Here is a 23,981-nt window from a genome sequence, read left to right as displayed (position 1 = left end):
CATGCTTCTATATAATGTCGTTGGTATCAAAAGGTCCATCGCCACATCCAGATTTATTAATTTTTTGCAGAAAATCAAATGCTAAAAGTGGAATCAATGTGGTGCCCAGGTGGGTCCGGGGGGGGGGGGATTAATGCATCTTCAAATGAGGCAGGTGGATCCTGACATGATGGAAGAAACTTGCCCCGATTTAGTCTGGGCTCAGCGCAATATGGGAACCAAGAGGTAGCCTTGATTCCCTTCTTCGGGAGCGGGGCAGGGAAGTGTGATCCTATTGTTCTTGCTTCAACTCACAGCAGTTTTCAAGGCTGTTGTCCGTGGTATCATCTGCGAACTGTCTTCGTGGGCTGCGAGTTGGTGGCACTATTTTACAGTGGTTCCACTCCTACTGAAGGAGTTGAGTTCAGAGAATGACTTTAAGGGATTATGTGCTCATCCCTTGGCAGTTGAGTTGTTCAGTGCCCCTTAAGGAAGGTTTATACGAAGGTGCTAGGAGCACTTATTAGAAGATTTAGGGTGCAGTGTCATTATGGGTGGTAGTTTACTATTTTTGACTCAGAGCAGACCTATTGCAATTACTGAACATGGCAAAGTTGGTTTATAAATATTCTTATCAATGCATAAAATCCCAGCACAATGAAAAGACCCCTATACAAAGGTGGTCTGATCTAAATTGAGTCTCCAGTTTTCCGATTCGTACTTACTAACCAAGCCTGAATACTAATTGGCTACTATAACAATTGATATTGTTTCTTTGACATGCTATCTGTCGCTTTTCAAGTGGACTGCACAAAGCACTGGAATGCTTCAGGTTATTCTGCTGTTCAGCTTATCTGCCTTTTGGATTACAGAATTTATAGTTTTAGAGGATTGTGAAGTTACAGTTGTAAGGACACTAAGCAAGATCGCTTGTTTGAAGGGTCAAGTATCCATAACTTTCCAGAATGGAAGGTTAATAATTACTGGCAGAATAATTTACCTGTGCTAAAGAAAAACCAAGCACCCATGGCACTTAGTTGACAATACAAGTATTAATTCCTTATTTGCATGATACATTAATGATACATTAATAACTTTCATGCTGTATTGATAATGCTTGACGCCATCACATTTTTTACCCCTTACGTGTGTTTGTTTCTGTAGAAAAGCATACTTTTTACTTTGCTTGATAGGTCATGGATTCAGGTGTTTGATATATATGTAAGAAATGGTGGGTTCCCCCCCCCCCTTTTTCTTTGCTAGACCAAAGAAAAAAAGTATCAAACAATATGGTGCAATTCAGATTCAGTCCACATCCATAATTTCCCTTTATCTGCCCAACGGCTGCTTCCAATAAGGGGCCGTGCATTGATGGTGGTGACAGATGTTGTGAGTTATTGTTCATGTGGGAAATGAAATAATACCATGTTTCCACAATATCACTATCGACACCAGTGCTATTCAAAGCAGTGGCCCGCAGACCAGTGGCTGCCAGTCCCTGGAGACTACACCATAGCCCAGATTGTGAGTGATGTTCAGATGTGGTCCCTGACACATTGCGGGGAGGGTGTGTGGAACTGCTGGTCCCACACATCAGATAGTTTGAGAAGCACTGCTCTACACCTTTAGCCCCTCTTATTTATTTTGCACGTTTACCTGCTATAGATGTTTGCCAAATGTATCCATGGCATCTAATCAGCGAGATATCTTCACCATGTTTCCACTAAAGCCCAATGGTCTGCCTGGCTGCTCCCATAAAAAAGTTAGAGCATGCCTTTGTAAGTTAAATTCATATTTTGGTCCTTAAGAATAGGGGGCAACTTTAATTGTGGTCCACAGTGTACAGTTAGACCCATAATTTGTACTGCATTCAGAGCCATGGATTCAGTTTTTATAGGGGAAGCCAGGGGTGAGGGAACTTTTTCCAGCCCAGGCCCACAATCCCTTCATGGGCAACCTTTCCAAGGGTGACATATCATTGGTGGATGTGGCAAGATACATATCACTCTCCATCCTGGCAAGCAAAATAGACTGTCGCTGTTACATTCTAGGCAAGTGAAATCACTAGAGGGCCTAGAGCAAGGTCAGTGAGGGGTGTGGCTTGGGCAGAGTCCCAAGGGCCAGACAGAAAGCTTTGGGGGCCACATTCAGACCTTTAGGTCTGGGGTTCCCCATCCCTGGAATAGACTTTAATAGGTTTTGTAGTACGTTCAGATACCTTAAACAAAGTTTTTCAGCCAAAGGGACACTATATTTATTATTATTAATTATTATTATTATTATTATTAATTTCTTTTATATACATACTGCCCCACACCTTTAACAAGCCACAGATAATTTAATGGCCGATGACCTGCGCAAAGAGGAAAGTTTTTGCCATTAAAAAAAATGTTTTTATTCAGTTTCCAGAGGAATAGCAGTGTCCCATGGCAGCTTAATGACTGACCAATTTATCGTGACAAACTTTTGTGGGCTAGTTCTTTTTACTTGCTTCACATTTCTAAGAATAATGCCTAAAGAGCCGCAGAATTACAAGAATTATAAACATTAGAAAACACACTAGTGTTTCCTTAAAGGCTGCCAGGTTATAATACTCAGATATATCACCCTGGGTCCTGACAGCAATATAATTTGATGTGTCTCGAATAAAACATGCCAACACCTCTCCTGTCTTACACACAAGGAATCTTGGTATTTTAAAAGGCAGCTTTTCAAAGCCATTTTTCCCTGAATGCAGATAACATCAGGTTTAACCTTCGTCCCATAAATATGCCTCAACTCTTGCCCATGCGCCATTAAACTCTGCGCATTCCTACAAAAAGTCAAGACCCCTTCGTTGCTACACCCGTGACTTTCCTGGGGTTCCATAAACCCAAACCGAAGAGATGGATCACCGATACCGATTTTCCAGCTGCTTTTCACCATCATAGAGAGCCAGTGTGGTGTAGTGGTTAAGAGCGGTAGTCTCGTAATCTGGAGAACCGGGTTCGCGTCTCCGCTCCTCCACATGCAGCTGCTGGGTGACCTTGGGCTAGTCACACTTCTCTGAAGTCTCTCAGCCCCACTCACCTCACAGAGTGTTTGTTGTGGGGGAGGAAGGGAAAGGAGAATGTGAGCCGCTTTGAGACTCCTTAAAGGGAGTGAAAGGCGGGATATCAAATCCAAACTCTTCTTCTTCATCATGTTAGGCTGGGAAACTGTGCACTGAATTGCCTCTAGCAGAAAGGGCAAGGAGAAACGGAATATTACTCTGGTTCCCTTCCCTGCTGCACAACACCCCTCGCCACCTCTCGATTAGGGGAAGGCACCTGATGGTCTAGAGCCGAGTCACCCACCCAGCCCATGTCCCTGTATATTAACCCTCGCGATTCTGCCAAGAGCTGCGTTGCCACCCACTTTACACACACCCCTGTACGCTGGGCGGTCATGCTTAGTTTCCTACCCCCGTTGCATCAAACTGGCTCCCTCTGTCCCTTCGCATTGCTCAAAAGCACGTGAGCCGCCACATCGCACACGTCCGCTACACACTGCAATTGCAGCAGCAGCAGCAGCAGCAGCAACATACCCCGAGCTTCAAATAGCAATGCAAAGAATACATGAGTCTCCTTGGAAAACAGCCGATATCCTAGGAATCTAGCCGATATCCTGGGAATCAGCCGGTGTCAGGAAGGCGCTTCCCCGCTCTGAAGGAAAGCTGATCTGCAGTAGCATAGGGGGCGAATCGCCCCGCAAACTCCCCCCCCCCATCAGCGCCTTTTCTGTCGTTTCCAAGAACCAAGGCAAATTAAAAACTCGCTCCAGCATTCTAGTCCTCAGCGATTTGTCCGGGTTTCCTCCCCAGTCCCAAGTTAAAAGTTTGCTTTCCTATCCACGGTGGTCTCCACCCTGCGTTCTTTCTTGCACCAGTCCCCCTGCCACTTTTATAGCCCCCATTGCCCATGCATGTTAAGCCCCACGGTGCAGGGAGGTCACCGAGCTTGCAAGCGTGCTTAAGGGAGCTGGGCGGGTTGTAGGTTTGCAGCAGGCGACTCCTTTTGCGCCCCTGCAGAAGTTGATCCGGCTCGGAAACGCCTTTTGCTTTCTCATTCTTTATTATTAGTATTATCCCGAGGAGGTTGTTTGCACCCCCCTCGCAGCCATGGCTCTTTCCACACAGCCCTGCTGACATCTCTCTCTCTCCAAGAAGGCTTATCCAGCTTTTCCCTCTCAGCCCAAGAACTTTCCATATACAGGAGGCGCACATATACACGCATCCCGGCGCTCAGCAGCGCCAGCACCGGCTTCCCTCAAGACTCTGAGCGGCTCCAGCCTCTTCCTAGGGACGCGCCCGCCCTTTCCCGCCCATAACCCCAGTTCCCACAGTCTGACTCCTTCGCAGGGGGCGCCTCGCTCCACAGCTCAGACTGTGCATGCCCGAGTGACGCATTGCAGGTACGAAGCCACCAATCAGCGGAGCCCCTCGGTCGTTCCCTCACTCGCACGTTTTGTCTTCCTCCGCGCTACGAAAAAGTCCCTCCTTTCCAAATTTATTTATATTCTTTTTTTAAAAAAAACTACGACTTCTCGTTTCTTGTCGATCCTTGTTTGTTTCTCGTCGAGTGGGGACGACGGACAGCATCGTGGCGGTGTGGGGAAGGAAAAGGGATAGACAGCCGCAGCGACGGTTGGTAACGGCTGCTTGAGGGCGTGGGGCCGGATCTCGTTTCGCCCCGCGCCGCGGCTTCTCTATGGTGATTTGGAAACGGGGGGGAGGGGAAGGGAGATGGGGCGGGTTAGGAGCGCGGAGGGATCCGGGAGAGTGGTGAGTTGGTTTATGAGGCGCTGCCGGCAGGCGCGCTGTGCCCAGTCTGAGGAGAGCTGCCGAACGGTTAAGGTAGCAGGAGCGGAGGAGACGACTGACAGCGCGCCACTCCCGCCTACCGCGCTTAGCGAGGCTGCCTTCGTCTTCAGCGTTAGCTGCTGCCAAGCCCGGGCCAAGCCACCATGGTTAGCAAACGGACGAGCGGGGAGAGGCGGTTTGCGTTTTAACTCGGATCGGCGGTTGGGCCGCGCGCAATCGGCGCCTTTTTAACCTGAGGCTGCTGTGAGGTGGGGGGGGGGAGAGGACATCCGCCTCTCGGGGGGCTGTGGGGAGGCGCGGGGGGAGGTGGTTCGTCCCCCCCCCCCCCGCTTGTGTGTATCTCAACGTTCCTCGGCTGGATTCAAAATTCAAACCACCGGCGACAGTTGTTTTCGGCGCCATGCTGCTTTCCTCTCCCTCGCGTTTTGGACGAGAGAGATATACGCATATGCACAACCTACATAGTCGGCGGCAGTTTTCTGCCTAGTCGAGGGATTTTTGTTTAGGGGAAGAGCGGCTGAGAAGGCAGGCGCAGGCGGCAGTTGGCTGCAGGGGCGCGCGTTTATGTGGGGCGGGGTGGGTGCAACAGCGTCGTTATAGCAACCGAGATGTCACCGCCGCCCCTTCCTTGGCAGCCCTCGGCTTGGGGGTGGGGAGGCAGCTGCTGGAATCCAGAACCGCGATCGCTGATATCTCTCTCCCCCACTACCTAAAAAAAATTAAGGCTTGAAGGCGTATTTGGGGAGAAATTCGGTGCATGCGGAACGCCGTGTTGTCGGGGAGGGGGCGGCTGCGAGAGGGAGAAGTTGCGGGGTGATGCATTGCAAGATCGCACCTGGAGGGATGGGGGATGCAGAGGGTATCCAAAACGGCTGCGCCAGGTCGCCGGCTTTGTTCGTCCTCAAGGGTAAGGGGGGAAAGGGAGAGCTGTAAGAGCAGATCGACCTTCGCATGAGAAAATGCAATCTGCAAAAGCCCAGAGGCTTGGAGTTTTGTGATGTTTGTGCAAGGAGCGGGGCGGGGAGGGTAGAATGAGGCAGACGGTGCCTGGGCTCCCCCACCCCTGTGCTGTTAGCTAAAGAGTGCGGTCCCGGTAACCCCTGAGATAATATAAACCGTTCGCTGTTCTTGTGTATCCTTTTAAAAAGTAAAGGGTTTTTTTTTCTGTTGATGGCTACTGTCGAGCTGTCACGTTATTAAGTAAAACTTGGCAGGGTTATACCGAGTTGTCATGCACTGGAATAAAGGCACTTATTTGGAAGACTTGAGGCAATCAATCTGAGGGTCTGCTTGAACTGTCCAGCAGCATAATGCAGAGGCTGTTGCTGCAGTTTTCCCTCTAGGCGTAAACCCTTGTGAAGAGAGAGCAGCTTCCTTATCTAATGGCAACTGTGACTCCCGCTGGGAGCGCAGCAAGGATATGTAAAAGGAAAAAATATTTCCATGCTAATTTTACAGTAAGATCTTAGTCATTAGAAAGCTGGGCATGATTTGATACTCCTAGTCTTTTGCAAAGCAAGGGTGTGCTGTGTGAAGGAGATGGCTGCAGACCTCTGGCTTGGCAGTCATGGGTTTTTCACTTCCTATTGAAGGAATTGCTTAGATGAGCTCAGTTAAGACCTTTTCACTCAAGTGAAGTTGAATGATTTGTTTTGACACTAAGGCTGTATGCAGATGTATTCGTCAAGGGAAACTAGCTTTTCAGTGGCCATAAAAGTAGAGGTTCATATACCAAGGGATAATTTTAGATATTCAAAGCTATCAAGATTCCAGTTAGTGCTAGTATTCTGGGAACCTCATCTACAAGATGAGCATAATATATGAAAGTTGTTTTCTGTTACCCTGTGAGAGACTTAATATTGACCATCTTCTAAATACTTTTCCATTCCTTAAATATATTGGGTGCTGTGTCTCGCAAACATAGTGACCTACCTGAGAGAAATTGTGCATTGCTTTAGATTTGGAGAGTAGATGTAAACCATTTTGTAAGCGTTCTGCAACATGTTTAATTTGGGTATGTCAGCCTCAGCAGCTGTCTCTTAAGCAGCCAACCCTGGACTATTATGAAGCTGTGCCTGGAATATGAATATACTGAAGGCTGGAAAAATCCAAGATGCCAGATCACAAACACTCCAAAAAAATTAAAATGTTGACACCTAGGAATATAAACTTACCATTGGCTGGCCGCTTGAGAACCAGATACTGGCCTAGATGGAACACTGGCCTAATTCCACAGACCCTTTGCATTCTTTAAAGGCTTCTGTTTTGAGGCATTGGAAATGTTTTAGTGCCTACCTATGATACCTTGTTTTCCCAGGTACTGTTTGTTTCTCAAGCAATGTATTGTGAGTAAATGGTCAAACTAGAGTAAAAAATTAATGGAGAAAATGAAACACTTTGAGGATCTTATCCAAAACTCAGGCTTTCTTCCTGGTGTCCTCCTTTTTGGAGCTCCTATTGCATATATCTGTTGATAGCCATGCTGTTAGTATAGGTGTTGGGTTCAAAGCCTCCCAACAATAGAGCCCCTTCTCTATTGACAAATATTTTCTTCCACAGTATTCCAACCTGGAACCCCCTTCACATAAGGATTACTGGTCACTATTTCACCCTCTGTCCTCAATGGAGTTTGCCTTAAAGCATTTCCCCCCCATCTACACAGAAATAGCCCTTGGTTCCTTTTTTCAAAGCTTGTCTGTAGCCTGTTGCTCACGACCTTCTACACTTTAAAAGTCTTTTGTTTTTTTGGGGTGAAATTAGGGATGTCATGGAGAGAGATGGGTTTCACCAGGAGAGCTAGAAGCTATCATTATTTATTAAATTTGTATACTGCCCTTCATCAGTAGAACAAAACAATCCCTCTCCCACGAACACATTTAAAAGGGTATAGGATGTTAGTCAGTCAAAAGCCTGGTTGAAGAGGAACATTTGCACCAGGTGCCTAAAAGTATATAATGAAAGGCTTCCCTGCAGAGAGAATCCCACATACAGAGTCACTGCAGAAAAGGCCCATTCTTGTGTTGCCACCCTCCTAACCTCTCATTGAGGAGGCTCAGGATGGTTCCAGGGTCTGTGTAGATTCCATTGTAGCTGAGCCTGCACTGAAGCTCATTAGTATGTTTCCTTGCAGCATAAGTTAAGATGCTTGTAGATGTGAATGGCAGGTAGTAGCGACACCTCAAAATTCCATTCATGCTATGTTTAGGTCAGATTGTTGTTTCTCTTGATAGAGCTACTACAGAATATTATAACTGGTAATTTTTAATGAAAGTACATGGTCAGTTCAGTGTATTAGTAGTACTCTTCTGTGGTGATGACCTCTTGGATGTGGGCCCCTCATTAATCCTAGCTTGCATAAAGGGATCCACTTTCATCTTGCATAGACCTACCTCATATTTGAACTTGCTCACTTTACCTTGGCACGATAGAGTGCTAGTTTACACCAGCACATCATGATACCTTCCATTAGTTTCTCTGTCGTAATCTGAATTTCTCACACAACTTCCCCATAATACCATGCTTTTTAGTCTTGGATTACTTCATCTTGTAAGAAATGTTTCCTCTTTGCCACAAGTATATACCTAGACTCTGACCAGATGTTTGGAAGTATTCTATAAATGCAACACATATGAGCTATGTGTGCAATTGGCATGCACTCTTTCCAGGAAATATATGAATTGCAAAACTAGAAATTTCACCTCAAAGTCAGTTTATACCGGTTCTTCCTCCCACTCCAGTAATTTAAATCAATCCACCTTGCTTCATGGAGCAGGTCTAGCTCTGAAACAGGTGAACAGGGTCCTTGATCATATGCAGAATGTACAGCTTGTACCAGTGACTCACTGCAGTCTATTCAACTTACTGAAGCAAATCTTCTTGCCATACAAAGTTGCCATACACTTCAAATGTTGCACAATGCAGCTCTTTGGCAAATAAGGGATATAGTATATGACTGAAATACCTCTCGTCCTGCAAGCCCTGCTCATGTAAGATTGTGGGTAAGGATGAAATACCTGATCCACCTCTCTCCACCCCACCTGACATACATTTATTCAGAAATACACTTGATTCCTGTGAACCAGATGAACACACTCCATTTGTAATCAAGATCCAATAAGTGAGTTAACAAATCAATTTGAGGGTGGGGAAAATAGCCAAAACAGGAGCTTGCCTTTGATTCTGGGCTACTCAGTCTTGCTGTTTTCACTGTCTCAGTGAATCAGTTTCCTGAGGGGAAGTGAGCAGCAAGTTCACAAGACTCCTGCTAAATGTTTTTTTTAGCCATAGTATTAATGTTAACCAAGAGTGGTGCTTTTTGCAGGCTTCACTTCATGCATAGCTACCCCAGCATCCTCTACTTCCATTCAGTAAGTTTAGCTATATGTGTATGGTCATTTAGACAGTATATAAAAATAGATGGTGTTATGCTCAAACTCATAAAGTAGAAGTGACGGGTGTGAAGCAAACTGAGAAAGCCCTTTCTTTGTATATTTCTTTTGCCTCTTCCACCACACACACTCTTACCTAACTTGAGGGCACAGGGAGAGTTAGGATCTTGGTTTATAAAACTAAAGACTATGTTGAAATACCGTAAATTTCACTCCATAACACGCAGTTTTTTCCTCCTAGAAAGTAAGGGGAAATGTCTGTGCGTGTTATGGAGCAAATGCCTACAGATGGCGGGGGAATCTGCTGCAGTCGTGAGCAGTCCGTGGCTCGCTTTGAAACAGCAAAGCGGGTGTAAGCGGCTCCTGTCAGCTAGCGGAGCCGGGGAGGAGGGAGAGAAGCAGAGCGGGAGTTGGCTGCTTTAAAACAACCCCTGCTCTCTGTCCCTGCCTGCAGTTTTTTGCTGTCCGATTTTGGATTAGCCACTGTAGGGGCTGTGTGTGTGTGTGTGTGTGTGTGTGTGTGTGTGTGTGCTTGAGCTATCGTTCTCCTCCTCCTGCTTCCCCTTCACTCTCCCAGCACCCCTGCGACTTTAGAATCGACACTGTGTGTGTGTGTGTGTGGGCTCCTTCTCCTTCTCTTGCTTCCCGTTCACTCTCCCTGCGCCCCTGCGACTTTAGGGCCAGTTCTCTCTCTCTCTCTCTCTCTCTCTCTCTCTCTCTGTGTGTGTTTTGACCTCACTGCGCTTGTTGGGGGAGAGTGTTGGTCGCAATTTTTCTTGATTTGTCTCAGAGTGGTTACTATCATGGTTTCCTTGCCAGGGAGGAGGGAGAGAAGCAGAGCCTGCTTGTTTTAAAGGAGCAAAGCCGGAGAGGAGCCTCTCCTGCATTATTAGCAGCATCCTTCTCCACACCCCCCACGCGTGCTCCTTGTCCCTTGAGTGCTTTTCCTTCCCTCCCCACTTAAAACGTGGTTACAAAGCATGGATCCTCAGGATTTTTGCACTGGGTCACTCCAAATTCACCATCAGGTCACATAGCATGTCCATGGCTACAGCCTGCACCAAAAAACACACGCACCCACTGTTTCATGGGGCCGCAATGGCGCAAAAACGTGGTTACAAAGCATGGATCCACATGGATCCTCAGGATTTTTGCATTGGGCTACCCCAAACTCACCGTCAGATCACATGTCTGTGGCCACAGCATGAACCACAAAAATCATACATCCACTGTTTCGTTTAGAATATTTTTTTTCCTGTTTTCCTCCTCTAAAAACTACGTCCATATTATGGTCAGGTTCGTGTTATAGAGCGAAAAATACGGTACATACTGAGGTGCACCTTAGTTCTGGTATCTTCAAATGGAATGCAGTCCACTACAGGGTTATGAAGTGCAGGCCTGTGTAGCTTGTGATTTGAAAGCCATCTAGAAGAAAGCTTACCAGCAACATAGAATGATGCACCAAGGCTTCAAATATATTTGTGCCAGAACAATTAAGTCCCATCCTTCCGTATCTTGTCACCTTTCTCTTTAGTAACTAAGCTGTAGGAAGCTTGAGTATGGGGAAGGCAGTTCATGTCATTCCACTTTGGTTCATATGTATGTACAAGGAACTCCCTATTTGCACGGTGGTTGCGTCCTAGGCATTTGCATGTGTCAGCGGAGCACGCATCTCCCCATCCTTTTTCAAGTCGAAAATGACCTATGTGTCCGTCAATTAAACATGCACAAAATGGTCACTGCCTGTAATTGGAAATTTATTGTATATCTAGTTGGAGATTGGGAGGCTTGCAACTTAACCTGAAAATAATTGAATCTGGGACTATTAAAGTGAAGATTACTTGAAAATGTGACAGATTTGAACATTAATTTCTGTTGTATCGAGAGAACAGTTCAGGTGGCCTGCTGGTGAAGGAGGTTGCTACTGCTCGGCTTAATATGGTCAGTTAAAATTGGTTGAATGGTTCTGCGGTAGATTGGACTATGGTTCTGTGGCAGACTGGGCTAAAAATTAGTGTTCTGGACCTTTGGGTTTCCAGGTGCTACATTGGGCTACCATCATTCCTAATATTGGCTAAACTGACTGGGGATAATGAGGGTTGTAATCCAACACCATTTGGTGACCCGAGATTGAAGGGCACTGTGCTACATGATGCAGACTGAAATGCTTTCATATTATGACTAATTTGATGTAATATAACTTGGCTTCAGGTGGGGGATTTAAAATAAGACAATATAACCAACCTCTCATTTTGGTTCCAATAAAGAGGTTATAGATAGTTTTTTCCAAGGGAGGTGTGGCATTGGTAACCTCTCCTAAATTTTGGGATCCTTTGGAAAATAAGTAATGAAATCATACTTTTGAAAATGTTAGCTTGATTTTATTGATTTCAAGATTCTTACATTTCATTGTATGATACTATTAATAAGTAATATTAATATTATTATTATTGGGTGAATATGCTACTTAACACTTTATATTTGCATGCAGTTTTCACTAGGCTTTTTTAAAATTGAAGACTGATTTGTACGTATAGGGGATTTTGTATTGTGGAGAATAGCCTTGTCATCTTACATAATATAAATTAATGCTATATTTAAAATCTGAAATACAATTGTAAGATACTGCTGAGTGCAACTTGAGATTTTTTGATGTTTATGAAACTTATGAATGCTAAGAGACTTAGTAGAATTTAAAACATTTTTCATATATCTGTTTCTTGGAAGAATTACAGTTCACTTTTGACAACAACAAACATTTCTCATTTATAGTAACTTTCCATGATGCACATCTAAGATGTGTTTTTTCTATAAAACCATTATTACTCTTAATGTTGAAAATTAAGTTTGCATTGAGGAAAATCTATATTTGCACCTGAAAGAAGCAGGATGTGGTTAAGATGTTTAAAATCCTGCTCGCATTTTGCTGTGGTTTCTGTGAACATATTGGACTTGAACCACATGGGAACTTTTGATGCAACCTGTAACATACAAGTATAGCTCGGTTTATGCTGCAGGAAGCCCCATTGGGGTTCTTGACATAACCCAGTAACATTACTTTTCCCCAAGAAGTGTATATTTTAAAGCATGATACCTATTGTGCATTATTCCCTACAATAAGTGTTGCACAACCAGTTTGCTTCCCAGTCCAAAGAACATAAATTCCCATTCAGTTTAAATTTGGTCAACAGGATTGCAAGCTAAGGTGAGGCTCTCCATAGAAATTGGCATATGTGCCCTACTCAAAGTCATGAGCTTGCTCAAGCTGAATATATGGCAGGTTCTTCGTAATAGCTGAAAAGGATTATTCTATGCCTCAGATGAATATTGTTCCAGAGCTTCAGGGCAATTGAAAACTGCTCTTAGTGCCAGGGAACACATAGTACTGTTGATGTACAGTCTCTATAGTGTTATGACAAGTAATTGGCTAAGCCTCTAGTTCCAGTCATATCAAATGAATCCTTGATGCACAATTTAGTTTAAATAGTTTTCTGGTTAAGTGACATGTCATCACATTTGTGAAATTTACTGGGTACAATATTGGATATCAATCTTTAGTTTTCCATTGTTACAATTCACTTTGATCATGCCCAACACAAAGCCGCTTCAGCACTGTGCTGTCTGTTTGTTTTGCATTATTTAATTTGAGGTAGAATATCGCTTGAGCAAACTGCCATCTGGCTTAGTTTCCCTGTTGCACCCAAGCAGTTGGCTGCTACGTAAGGGCAAGGGATGAGAGCTCAACCTGTCCCAGCTGTCAGCCAGAAAATCATCTGATGCAGATAACTCCTCTTCCCTTCATAAAAACGGCAGCTGTATGAGAAGGGCATGCAGGACCACCCCCACCCCCATCAGTTTACAGCGGACCAAGGGCTACTGGGATATTAGACCCATTCCTTATTGAAAGGCAGTGCCCAGATTGAACCCAAGTAGACTTAATGTCCATTCAGAATTTTTTTCTGATTCTGGCATTCCCAAAATGATTCCTTGCCAAGCTTTATGTGGAAATAGCGGTGTTTTTAGGAACAGGCAAATCTGTAAGTAGGATGTCAATTTTCAAGGTACTAATTTAATTTCCCTTTATCTTTATAGGCTGATCAACTGACAGAAGAGCAGATTGCAGGTGAGATTCTAAATATACACTACTTGTGATCATGGTGATATAAAACTTTCGTAGTTTTCAGTTGATGCGCAACTTTGTAGTTATAAGTAGCTGTGATGCTATAAGTAGTATTGTAGAACTAATAATTAGAAGATAAACATTTCTTGTGTCACACAGCCTTATTTTTATCAGTACCCCTAATTTTATTATATAACTAAGAACTAACTACACATGACTTCCTGACATTCATAACTCATAGGATGGAACTGTTGCATTGCCTATAATACTTGCTTTTCTTGCTGTAACAAATTGGCATGTGTGCATTTCTGTACTACAAGTAGCGTACACATTTACAAGCTTGTGCAGCAAGTTACACAATCTGGATTCATACTGACTCCTCCCTCCTTTGTTGCTATTAATCAAATAAGATAAAAAATTAAGATACTAGTATTTTCGGTTTGGGGGATTGATTCTGTGTATGTGATTATTTAGATTTTTGTACCTCAGATCATTAATATTTGTTGAGTGGTAAAACTTTGCTTAATTCAAGCCCAAGTTTAATGATCAATTTCACTTTTAAATTTTTTAAAGATGCTGCCACAACCCAGTAAGTTGAATAATGTAGTTATTCACGTGTATCCAGTGCAGTTAGGTTTAATAGTCTCTTAACATGTATGATGCCAGTTGTTTAATAGTTTGTGACCACACCAAACTGTGGAAGTCAGCAAACAGTTGCATGGTAGCATCAAGAGAAATTGCGTGCACGTGTAGAAAAAACACTTCTTTGTAGCTGGTCAAAATAAACATTGATTTTTACAGTTTCAGTTGAACACAAGCACTTAAATAATATTGGTGTAGCTAACATCTGCTGGTTAGTGAATCAAATCAACTGCTACACCATTTGTAGTCTTCGATTGATAGTGTTGAGTGATGTGGTGATTTCATGTTTATCAAATAGCTTATTTTAAAAGTTCTCAAATCAGGTATAATTTATATTCATTAATACTTTTAAAGCATAGCTAACACTATGCTGGTGGAAGGATATTCCCAAAATTCAGGGCCTGCGTTTATGTGGGACAAGATGGGTAAGCTGCTTTCCATGGTCCAATGCATGTCAGGTCTCTAGAAAAGTGTCTAATGGCAAATGTTGTGATACTTTGCACTGATAATAGAAGGGGTGAACATTGTATGCTACTATTGTTAAGGTGTGTATGAAAGTAGTGTTATTGTTGTATAGATTCCTGTATACAAAGGGGGAAATTGGGCATTTAAGTTTTGGGAATGAGATGCCCTTTATTTAAAGCTGCCCTCTGAATATTTGAATATTACCAAGTGTATAAAACTCAGTTGTCTACTTTGTTCTAAAGTGATCAACAATAAAAAGTAGCAATAAAAAAAAAAGCGGCAATTTAAAAAAATGTTCTGTGGCTAATGAATATAGAGCAAGTTGCTGATGTAATCTTAAAATCTTAGGAAGACATTTTTCATTTATTGTGATTTTAGTATTTTCCCTAAGTAGTTTTAATACAGTAGGCAGAAAGCTTAATCCAGGGCATGTACTAGGTACTCCATACTCGAAAGGTATTTCCTCATCTTCCCTGAGGAATCTACTAGGCCAGCCACTGGATAGAACTAAAACACTGAGTTAACCTGCCCTTTAAAATTTCTTTGCCATTTCTTTGATTCCTGATGTGTAGAGCATTGATTATAAATGGTGTATGGTGTGATTCTGCAAGATGGGAATAAGGGCTAGTTATGAATAGTAAGTGCCTTTGTAATGGGCAAGTTTTTATCCTTCCTTTCCCATCCTTACATTTAAAAAGTATGCTGACAGTTGTAGACACAGCTTGCTGTATTGGGTTGAATGGACAGCACTTATTCATGCGGTTTGCCACCCATTCTGCACATAGAAAATATACATTTTTTTCACATGTTCTAGGCTAAGCCATACTCATATTGAGCCTTAAGAAGTGGTAAGTGTTCAGAAGTTAAAGAGCACCATGCAAGTGTTGGTATATTTTGTCAGAAGTTACACAACTGAACCCTAGTGGAAACCAAATCAAGATGTGTCAGGATACTAAGCCAGTAGAACACGTTTTTGCATAAAACATGGGATAAATGTGTCCACTGTCAGCATATTGAGAGAAGGTATACATTATCATAAAGGAAAATAAAATAGAGCCAGTGTGGCATAATGATTAGAGCACTGGGCCAGGACTGGGAGATCAGGTTCGAATCCCCACTCAGCTGTGAAGCTCCCTAGGTGACCTTGGGCCAGTCACCATCTCTTAGCCTAACCTATCTCACAAGGTTGTTGTGAGGATGAAATGGGGAGGAGGTGAACCTTGATCCTTGAAAGATAAAGGTGGTATATAAATGTAGTAAATAAAATAAAGTTTCTTATTAAAGAATAGAATAGTGTGGTATAGGGAAAGTTCTGATGGATTCATATTATATTCCACATTTCTGATACTTAACTTGTGCTTCAGTGAATAACAGTGGTGTTTGTGAACACGAGATTAAAGAGGTGCATAAGTGGCAGAGGGAAAGCAAGTGGAGTATCCTCATCTTTTCACACCTAGGTGCCCAAGGTAGCCAGCAGTAGTAAAATATAAAAATCCATATTAAAAATACAAATAAAAAAACCAGAGTGGTTTACGCATTGGAAAAACAAATATTAGCAGGTCAAAAGCCTGTATAAACAAAAAGGTCTTCATTTATTGACAAGGTCTGTAGGGTTAGGTGGACTACAGTGTGGACTATACAAGTCCAGAGCCTGGACGCTGCTACCATAAAGGCCCTTTCTCATGTCTGTGCTGAACATGCCTTAATTATTGGCTGGACATAGAGATCCTTAAAGGTGTTAAAACTTGGGCAGTCTCATGTAGAAGGTGGTCCTTCAGATAAACCGGGCCCTAAGAAGTCATACTTTAAGAAATCATAATCAGCAATTTGAATTGTGTCCAGAAGCACATCAACAGCCACTATGCATATAATAAGTTTCTAGCAGTGTAGCTGTGTTGGTCTCGTACAGCAAAAACAACAGTCTTTTGAGGTGCCACGTGAATTTTTTTTGTTTTGCAAGAACCTTAAACTTAAAAAAAGATTGAGGTTAAAAGTGAATCTTTTGGCTACAGGCTAGGTTTAAACATAGCTTCCAAATTCCAGGAAGTAACAGGAGGCATGCATTAGATTTGCTTTTTACAACAGCCTTAGGACAGAGGCTATGGCAGTGCAAACCTATGTTATCCTAACTATCGACTCTTAATTGGTCACCACTCAGAAGTATGAATTGTATGTGACATATTCCTTCTTTGCTACATTTCTCCAAGTCCTGAACTAAACCAAGGCAGAAACCAGTGAAATATTTTCCTGGATTCTTACGACATCATGGTGTGGGAGGTAGAGGGATTTATATTTTCCTATGGCGGGGGAGGGGACCTCCCTAATGTAGAAATCCATAACAGGGATTCAAGTTTAACATTTTGTTTAAATCTTTATCTGTGTGTGTTTACAGGGTTCATGAAATGACATTTATACATGCATCTCCCAAAGTTGTTTAATACAGGGGGGAAATGCTACTTGATTCTGCTGAATGTGTAAACTGGTCTTAACCTTAACATATTTGGCTTTTTCCTGGTTAACTGAAAGAAACAAATATCCCTAATGTAAAACTAAAAAGATACTTTAACTACTGAGAGGAGGGTTTTTTTGCCATAAAGCTTTGGATAAACTGTTGAAACAAATAAAACAGTAATGAGTGTAGTAGTCTGAACTGATCTTTCAGTTCAAGCTTGAAACCTGCTTAAGTGCTGTCTGAAGGTCATGGAAAAACTGAGAAACGGGATGATACTGCAGTATTTGGAGTCTCGCTGTAATTGGAGTCAATTTAAAGCAGGGAAGGGAAGCTTTTGGCCCTCCAGATGTTGTTGGACTGCAGTTCCCGCCATCTATGACCATGGAACATGACTGCTAGGGCTGATGTGAGTTGGGAATTCTTGAAACATCTGGAGGGCCACATACTCCTCTTCACTGTTCCTACTTTTAAAAAAAGTTCAAACCATTTACTGATCTTACCACACTAATCTGAATGCAGGAAGATTTTTCATTCTTGGTTGCCAGAACCTACAGTACAGTTTAGCAATGGGGCATCTATCAACGCAAAAAACTTCATTTTCTTAGTCAAATTTCCAAGATTGATCAGTTAGTTCCATAAATTTCAAACTGTTTAACAGGTGTGCTATGCCATGGTCATAGCAGTTTGTGATAAACTACTGTCAACACAGAGGTGAGCCAATCCAGGATTTTCCTAGGGGCAGAAGGATAGGAAGCTGTTGCACATGGAAGGAGAGAATTAGTGAAATTCTTCCATCCATAGGAGCATCCACTTCAGAGTTCCATTCCACAACCCTATACAGTCATACCTTGAAAGTCGAACGGAATCTGTTCCGGAAGTCGGTTCGACTTCCAAAATGTTTGGAAACCAAAGCATGGCTGCAGGAAGCTCCTGCAGCCAATCAGAAGCTGTGCCGGACATTTGGCTTTCGAAAACAGGAACACTCACTTTCAGGTTTTGATCGTTCAGGAGCCAATTTGTTTGGGAGCCAAGGTGTTTGAGATCCAAGGTACGACTGTATCTCATTCTATATATCCATTTTTCCATATATCTCCCCTTTGGGCAAATTACGTAATACTGATAGTCTTTTCCTATCAAAACTTCTGCTCTTATCTCAACAAGATTATCAGCATCTATCCAGCTCTGTGCTTTAACTATCAAAGAGGCTAGTTATCCTGTTTGTCTCTGCAGCTGAGCATCTAACCTTACATGGTCGCCTTCAATAGGGGATTGAACAGTCTGTGCTCTTAAAATTAAGGGTAGAATAAAGTCTATGAACATGCAGAGATAATGGAGAGCCTTTCAAAAGTATTCTTCAGTCCTGTCAGGAGAAAAGGTGGGGTATAAATAAATAATAAAAAATAAAGTAGCACAAATCCAATGTAATGAAAGACTCAAAAATATATAGACCATTGTTCATTACTAGAGAAGGACATGAATATTAGTAGGGAATGTGAGAAACCTGGTAGTAAAGTGATAATTGGTAAAATAATAGATTCTTCTGGTTCTATGCATGTGTAAAGTAGCTAGCATGCTATATATAGTTCACTGAAAACCTTCAGCAGGACAAATAGCTTCAATGTGCTTCATAGGTAACAATTCATAAATGAAATAACAGTCAACTTTGGAAGCTTTTTGGCCTGGGAACCTGCGACTAGGGTCATATTATTGTTCCCAAAAGTACCTGAGGACAATTATGGAGGAATAAAGGTACTCGGATTGTAAATGTAATGTTGGTTCATTAGAATTCTGAAAAATAAAAGCACTTCTTAAAATGAAGTTGAAGGACAGAATTAGTAAATTCATTTTGGAAGCACGAATGTTTAAAACTGTTATAAAATGGGTTGGATAAAATGCATACTGCAGGATGGAAAGGATATGAATACAGTACCAGTGTAGCTGAGTAAATAGTCTCTAAAGAATGTCGTAAAAGGTAAGGATTATACTGATAATAGGAAATGAAGAAAGGAGGTGTGTCTTCGATAAACACAGATGAAAGTTATAGTAATTGAGTAGAGATACTTCAGAGAAGCTAATGCATACTTTGCATCCATTTCAGTGAAAAAGACCCTCTTAATAATTTTCTTCAGGGAGGGTATCTCAAGAACTACTGATAAGCATAGGTATGCTCACCAATTCCTTGCCTGGGGAGAAAGTGGAGGCAGTGGGTGGTTTTAGTGGAGCCCATGATGGGATAAGAGCTAGGAGTTCTGGTATCAAAAGTAGTGGAAATGAGGCTATTTGCATTTATTTCCACAATTAAGAATGCTTGCTCCCTGAGCATTGAATGTCTGCCTTGGTTCAAATTGATGTGAAGAGAATTTTCTCATTTGGATGCTGGTGTTTGTAGACTAGTTCACACACCCCTCCAAGTGGGAAATGGCACTCAGTGGATAGCTGTAGTTGAATTGGTGGTAACCATTCAGGAAGTATTATGCGATTGTGGACAACTTCCTATGCTGTGACAGTGGAAGAAAGAAAATGGTACTCAGAATTACTAAGAAATGGATTGAAAATAAACAGCTTATCATTATGTTAGTATATGCAACTATGATGCTACCATGTTTGGAATATACTGTATCTGGTCACTCCATGCAAATAAACCACAGGGAAAGATACAGAAAGGAACAAATGATGGATAAGGTACTAGAGAACCTTTTCTATGAGGAAATAATGGTTATGGCTTTTCAAGTACAAAAGAATTCAAACAGTTGACTTGACACGCTGTAAACTGGTTGAAAAATTGGCTGATCACTTGTGAAAATCATGGGCCCTTTGGTCTGATCTAGCAGGGCTACTCTACAATTACATTCTTGGCAAGACTTTGCCACTTGTACACAATGCAGGTCAGCTTGAAAAACAACCCTGGTTTCTGCTCAAGGCAGGTTACGTAAGAGAGTGTTCAGAAAATGTTAGATACCTCAGATCTTGCTGAAACCATATTAGTTTGGACCTGGATGTGCTTTAGTTTCTTTGGATTCATTCATTGTGCTTAATGCTTCTCAATTCCTGTGCAGTTTAAAAGAGTTTGTAGAAATATAAAGTTGTACAAGCATATATTTAATTTTAAGCTGTCTAATCTTTATACCCTATAGAATTCAAGGAAGCCTTTTCGCTATTTGATAAGGATGGAGATGGTACTATAACGACAAAAGAACTGGGGACAGTGATGAGGTCACTTGGGCAGAATCCAACAGAAGCAGAGTTACAGGACATGATCAACGAAGTAGATGCTGATGGTAAGCTTGTTCTAAAATAGTTAAGTTGCTCCAACACCAATGGCTTTCATTTAACAACCAAATTATCTTACAGGCAATGGCACAATTGACTTCCCTGAATTTTTGACAATGATGGCAAGAAAAATGAAGGATACAGACAGCGAGGAGGAAATTAGAGAAGCATTCCGTGTATTTGATAAGGTATTCAATTAATACACTTGGGAGAAGGAATATTTGAAACTGCAAATTCAGATAATTTTCATATTCAGCACCAGATTTCTAGTTTCAGCTAAGTTAGCATCCGCTCTCCATTTGGCTGGGTTGTTTAACTCAGTTATACTTAGTGCTGAGAAACAGGTCAGATTCTTAATCTCTCGAAGCCCTGATATTTCATATGAATTGAGATGCAACTTGAGGTGTGCTGGTGAGGCCCTGCTTAAAGTATCATCTTATTTGGTTAACAAATTGGTGTCTACAAAAAGCAGGACTTTGGGGTGGTAGCCTCAGAACTGTGGGGGCTGTTCAGGTGATTTATTTCATAACATTTATATTCTGCTTGATAGTAAAAAAATATATATCAAAGTGTCAGTTCTTTAAAACACTTCTTCATACCCTCCTATAAATTCTTTTAGGAGGTTGGTTCCTGCTGGTTCTGATAAGTCTGCTGTTGATACATTTTATTGCTTAACCCATTTCATGAGCATTTTGAGAATTTGTTACTTTGTGACATTTCTGAAAAAGATCAAGCCACAGTTGGAATTTGAAACTAAAGCTCTCATATGAGCTCATGAACCTGTCATATATGTTCCCTATGAGAACAGGCCCTTGGCCTGATCTAGTCAGCTATTCTTATGTTCTTAACCCATTAATAAATTGGTGTATGTTCACAGAACAATTTTGAGATATTCCCATTTCCTATTAAGTAGTTCTTGCTGAGGCAGGAAAAGGAAGCCCTCAGATATTGTGACAACTCATAAAGAGTAGGAATTCATTCATATCGCTACTGCCCTGCAAAACCTAGGCTTGGCTATGTTGGGAACTAGTTCATAATAACACTCTTTACTCCAAACAAAATTAAAAAATTCCTTCCAGAAGCGCCTTAGAGACCAACTAAGTTTGTTACTGGTATGAGCTTTCGTGTGCATGCACACTTCTTCAGATACCATTGAGTATCTTCAGATACTCCGTTGTGGAAGTCTAGTGATGCAAACCAAGCAACAATCTAGCTAGTCAGCAACTACATAATATGACTGGTTTCTGAAATTTAAATGATATGTTTCTTACAAAACAATAAAGGTATAAACAATTCCAGGGAGAATTTACGTATTGGCAACACCATTCATAACGTAAGTGACCTGCATGTTGATTTTATACCCAAGGCAGTCCAAAATACAGATGGTGCTATAAATTTTAAGTAGCTTAAAATTTCTGGCCATGTTGTGCACCTCTAGGCAAGGGTGGGATTTGAAGGGGATAGTGGATTAAAAAATGGAAGTTATGCCTGATCAAGGCAGTTTCTGGCATTTATTTCCTATTGCATAAGTACTAACTTGCACACACCTGAATATAGCAAACCTCAACAAACTACTTGTAAATGTTTTACAGGATGGTAATGGTTATATTAGTGCTGCAGAGCTTCGCCATGTGATGACAAATCTTGGAGAGAAATTAACAGATGAAGAAGTTGATGAGATGATTAGAGAAGCAGATATTGATGGTGATGGTCAAGTAAACTATGAAGGTAAAATTGATAACTGATTTTCTCATTGACTAATATAGCCCTCATTGACTAATATAGCTGCCTGAACTTACTGGCCAGAATACAAATAAGGTTTGTTTCCATGCACATGTTGGGATATTCCATACTTGCATTCTTTGCTGCTGCTGCTTCAGCATTTGCAGCAAAGCTAGTGTAGTTCAATATGGTCTAACTACCATTCTGCCACAAACTTAAATATGCTTAATTAATAAATAATGAATAATAAACTTTGCATATTTCTGTACAGTAGGAAAGTGGTCTGTTCTCAGTGTAATGCAGACAGTGACTTTTTATCATAGTACATAGCTGTTAGGTTTGTTCAGAAGTGCCATTGTAGTTTAAGTTGATCACTTATGTAAGAATAAACTCACCAAACAGATATTGCCCTGGGCTTAGAACATGCAGTTGGGCTATTTTATTTAAGGCATTTATATGCCACCCTTCAAAGTACTTACAGTGGTGCCCCGCAAGACGAATGCCTCGCAAGACGGAAAACTCGCTAGACGAAAGAGTTTTCCGTTTTGGAGGTGCTTCGCAAAACGAAGCTCCTATGGGCTTGCTTCGCAAGACGAAAATGTCTTGCGAGTTCCTGCGGTTTTTTTTCCCTTTCCCCCCTCCTTTTCTAAGCCGTTAAGCCGCTTATCTGCTTATCCGATAAGCTGATAAGCCGCTAATAGCGCTAATCCGCTAATCCGTCAATGGGCTTGCTTCGCAAGACGAAAAAACCGCTAGACGAAGAGACTCACAGAACGGATTCTTTTCGTCTTGCGAGGCACCACTGTATTTCAGGGCAGTTTCATTTGCGTTATAAAAGCAAAACAAAATAATTAAAATATCATGAACTTCTGATGTTTGAAATACAGCATTCTTCTAATATTTAAAATACTAGCCATTAAAATACCTGCAAGGATAAAAAAAATGCCTTAACCTAGTCCCTAGAAGATAGACATACTGGGAGCCAGGTGACCTAGGAAACTAATATGGTGTGTCTAATATTTGAAATCTTCATGTAGATCCCTAAATGGATAGCTTTTCAGTTAGGTAGATAAGAAGTTTAAAAGAAGTTTTGAAAGAAAACTGAGTACTGTTTATTGATGCAAGGAGGGGAGCTACTAGTAGTCATAAGCTGTTATTTTAATTGTTGCTTTTAAATGTCTTCCAATGTATTTTGATTATTTTTAACTAGCTAGTTTTTATTAATGTTGGAAGCTGCCTTGAATCCCTGCTTGGGAAAAGGCAGGATATAAATCATTTTTTAAAAATCCTTATTATCATTTAATATATATCTGAAATATATCTGCCTAAGTTGTAGAGAGCTACCATTAAGAGTATTTCTAATAAGTAGAAGCACTTAATGTAGCAAGTTGATTCTTAATACGAACATGTTGCAGAAATACTTGAATAAACATGACTGTCTCTTTTCCTCTACAGAGTTTGTACAAATGATGACAGCAAAGTGAAGACACTGTACAGAATGTGTTAAATTTCTTGTACAAATTGTTTATTTGCCTTTTTCTCTGTTTGTAACTTATCTGTAAAAGGTTTCCCCCTACTGTCAAGAGAATATGCATGTATAGTAACAAACTCATTCCTCCATGTTTTTCCCTTTATCTGTCATCCTGATATTTTGGGAAAATGATCAAAGTAACAAATGTTTGCATGTGGCTTACTCTGGATATTTAAGCCCTTCCACACTTCTAAAGCTAGATGATGTGTTGGTCAAATGAGGGAACATCTAGGTTATGCCTGTTTTAAAATTAGTTCTTTTAGGAAACTTAGCATGTTGTTGAAATGTAGTCTTAACTCTGTGTGGACTATGGACAGTCAACAATATGGAACTTAAAAAGTTTGCACTATTGCAAAACGGGTGTATTATCCAGGTACTCGTACACTATTTTTTGTACTGCTGGTCCTGTACCAGAAGACCTTTTATTCTATGGTTACTATGCTTTTAAAACTTTTGTTCAGCCACTTATTTTCAAAAGAATCTGCTTATGGCACAACTTGCCTCAAATCCATTCCAAGTTGTATATTTGTTTTCCAATAAAAAATTACAATTAACCCATATTGTTCCTCTGT

The 23,981-nt window shown here is 41.4% G+C and overlaps 1 protein-coding gene across 1 annotated transcript; it reads left to right on the top strand.

Moving 5' to 3' along the window:
- Window positions 1–4,794: 4,794 nt before the first annotated feature.
- On the top strand, window positions 4,795–23,967 carry CALM2 (calmodulin 2). Its single transcript, XM_080998223.1, has 6 exons — window positions 4,795–4,965; window positions 13,300–13,330; window positions 20,021–20,164; window positions 20,238–20,344; window positions 21,749–21,884; window positions 23,334–23,967. The coding sequence occupies exons 1-6, from the start codon at window positions 4,963–4,965 to the stop codon at window positions 23,360–23,362; spliced, it is 450 nt and encodes a 149-aa protein (XP_080854349.1). The 5' UTR covers window positions 4,795–4,962; the 3' UTR covers window positions 23,363–23,967.
- Window positions 23,968–23,981: the final 14 nt, after the last annotated feature.

The sequence above is a fragment of the Podarcis pityusensis genome, assembly GCF_964106645.2.
Source record: "Podarcis pityusensis genome assembly, chromosome: 3".
Classification (NCBI taxonomy): domain Eukaryota; kingdom Metazoa; phylum Chordata; class Lepidosauria; order Squamata; family Lacertidae; genus Podarcis; species Podarcis pityusensis.
The sequence above is the reverse complement of the archived record's forward strand: the minus strand, read 5'-3'. Positions and strand labels throughout refer to the sequence as shown.

What these genes read in the sequence shown, in the direction of transcription:
- CALM2 (XM_080998223.1), top strand. An exon ending in CAACGAAGTAGATGCTGATG is followed by an intron (nt 20,165 to 20,237) that starts GTAAGCTTGTTC and finishes ATTATCTTACAG; the next exon opens with GCAATGGCACAATTGACTTC. An exon ending in CATTCCGTGTATTTGATAAG is followed by an intron (nt 20,345 to 21,748) that starts GTATTCAATTAA and finishes AATGTTTTACAG; the next exon opens with GATGGTAATGGTTATATTAG.